The sequence below is a fragment of the Arachis duranensis genome, chromosome 3, assembly GCF_000817695.3.
Source record: "Arachis duranensis cultivar V14167 chromosome 3, aradu.V14167.gnm2.J7QH, whole genome shotgun sequence".
NCBI classification, from domain to species: domain Eukaryota; kingdom Viridiplantae; phylum Streptophyta; class Magnoliopsida; order Fabales; family Fabaceae; genus Arachis; species Arachis duranensis.
In genome coordinates this window covers 1,899,976-1,901,405 of record NC_029774.3, presented here as the reverse complement: position 1 = coordinate 1,901,405, position 1,430 = coordinate 1,899,976, and the positions used below count along the sequence as shown (strand labels likewise).

Here is a 1,430-nt window from a genome sequence, read left to right as displayed (position 1 = left end):
AATTTCAGTGAGGTCTTTGTCCACCAAATGATTCACGCCATTGAGTTTGTTCTAGGCTCAGTTTCAAATACAGCATCTTATCTTCGACTTTGGGCATTAAGGTTTTAATCAGCTTCAGCTTTTTCTTTAATTTTCTGTTTTCAGTCGCTGCTCATTCATTAATTTTTGTCATCACTTCGCAGCTTGGCTCACTCAGAACTTTCTACTGTTTTTTATGAGAAAGTCCTGCTTCTTGCTTGGGGGTGAGTTTGATTTATATATAAGCCTTTATATGGTACAATATTTTACTTGGGCTGTTTTCATGTCCTTTATTGAAATGCTTCACTTTTCTTTGTCTCTTTTGGATTTTTTCCCCATAAATATACATTCCAGTATTCCACTGGAACGGCCTTTGATGTACTCTGCTGGCTAGGTGTTATGAAAATACCATGCATCTAACTTCCATTGTTAACCATAAATATTTATGCATCTAGGGAGATAGTGAAGAAATTTAAGTTAAATTAATTCAGATTCCCATGAAATTAAAAGCACGCTCTCATGTTTACTTTCTTTTTTTTTGGCCATGGTTTAGGCTCCAGAATTATCCACTCTCAATGTTTACTTTCTAAAGTTTGAATTTTACTTTAGAGAATAAAGTATGATCTCTCACCATTGATTTTATAGGTGGGACCAATAATAAATATGAAAGAGAATCTATTCAAGAGTAAAAGATTACACTTTACTCTCTAAAGTGAAATTCAAACTTTAGAGGATTGAAATTCGTTATTTTTCATGTCATCAGTTTATCCTAATCATTGATGTCATTCCTTATCAATAACTATAACAGGTATGAAAATATCATCATTCGGATAATAGGGCTAGTTGTTTTTGCCTTTGCAACTGCCTTTATACTACTCATGATGGAGAGTCTGAGTGCGTTTCTTCATGCCCTGCGTCTTCATTGGGTAGAATTTCAAAATAAATTCTACTATGGCGATGGCTACAAGTTCAAACCTTTTTCCTTTGCCTCCTTAATAGATGATGAAAATTGATCCATTCTTGTGTGTGTTTATTGTCAAGACATACTTCAATGGAAGGATCACAAAATGAAAAATTGTACTAACCCAGTGTGGTGGTAGCTTGTGTTAGGTACCAGACAAATGACACAGCAAAATATAGAGATGAAAAATTAGAAATTTGTATAAAATATGGAAACAATTGAATAACTTTCTTTGAGAATTACTACTTCTCTCTCTCACAAGGAGACTACAATAACACTCTCTCTTGACAAAAGGAGAACACATTTCTCTCTATATATATAGAAGAAAACTACTCAAAGAAATATTATGTTATTCTCTTTGGATGACTTGATTGAAATGAATTAAAGAAAAACTCAATTTATAGGTGAGTCTCTTCAATATGAACCATCCATCAATTAGAGGTATATAATT

The 1,430-nt window shown here is 33.0% G+C and overlaps 1 protein-coding gene across 1 annotated transcript in view; it reads left to right on the top strand.

Annotated features, from left to right (window-relative positions):
- The window catches only part of LOC107476913 (V-type proton ATPase subunit a1-like), an 8,535-nt gene extending 7,354 nt beyond the window's left edge, over positions 1 to 1,181 (top strand). Inside the window, 3 exon segments of the mRNA XM_052259546.1 lie at positions 1 to 101; positions 183 to 242; positions 827 to 1,181. The exon segment at positions 1 to 101 is cut by the window's left edge and continues 26 nt beyond it. Of these exon segments, the coding sequence (XP_052115506.1) occupies positions 1 to 101; positions 183 to 242; positions 827 to 1,031 (366 nt within the window). The 3' untranslated portion in view covers positions 1,032 to 1,181.
- The last annotated feature ends 249 nt before the right edge of the window (positions 1,182 to 1,430 follow it).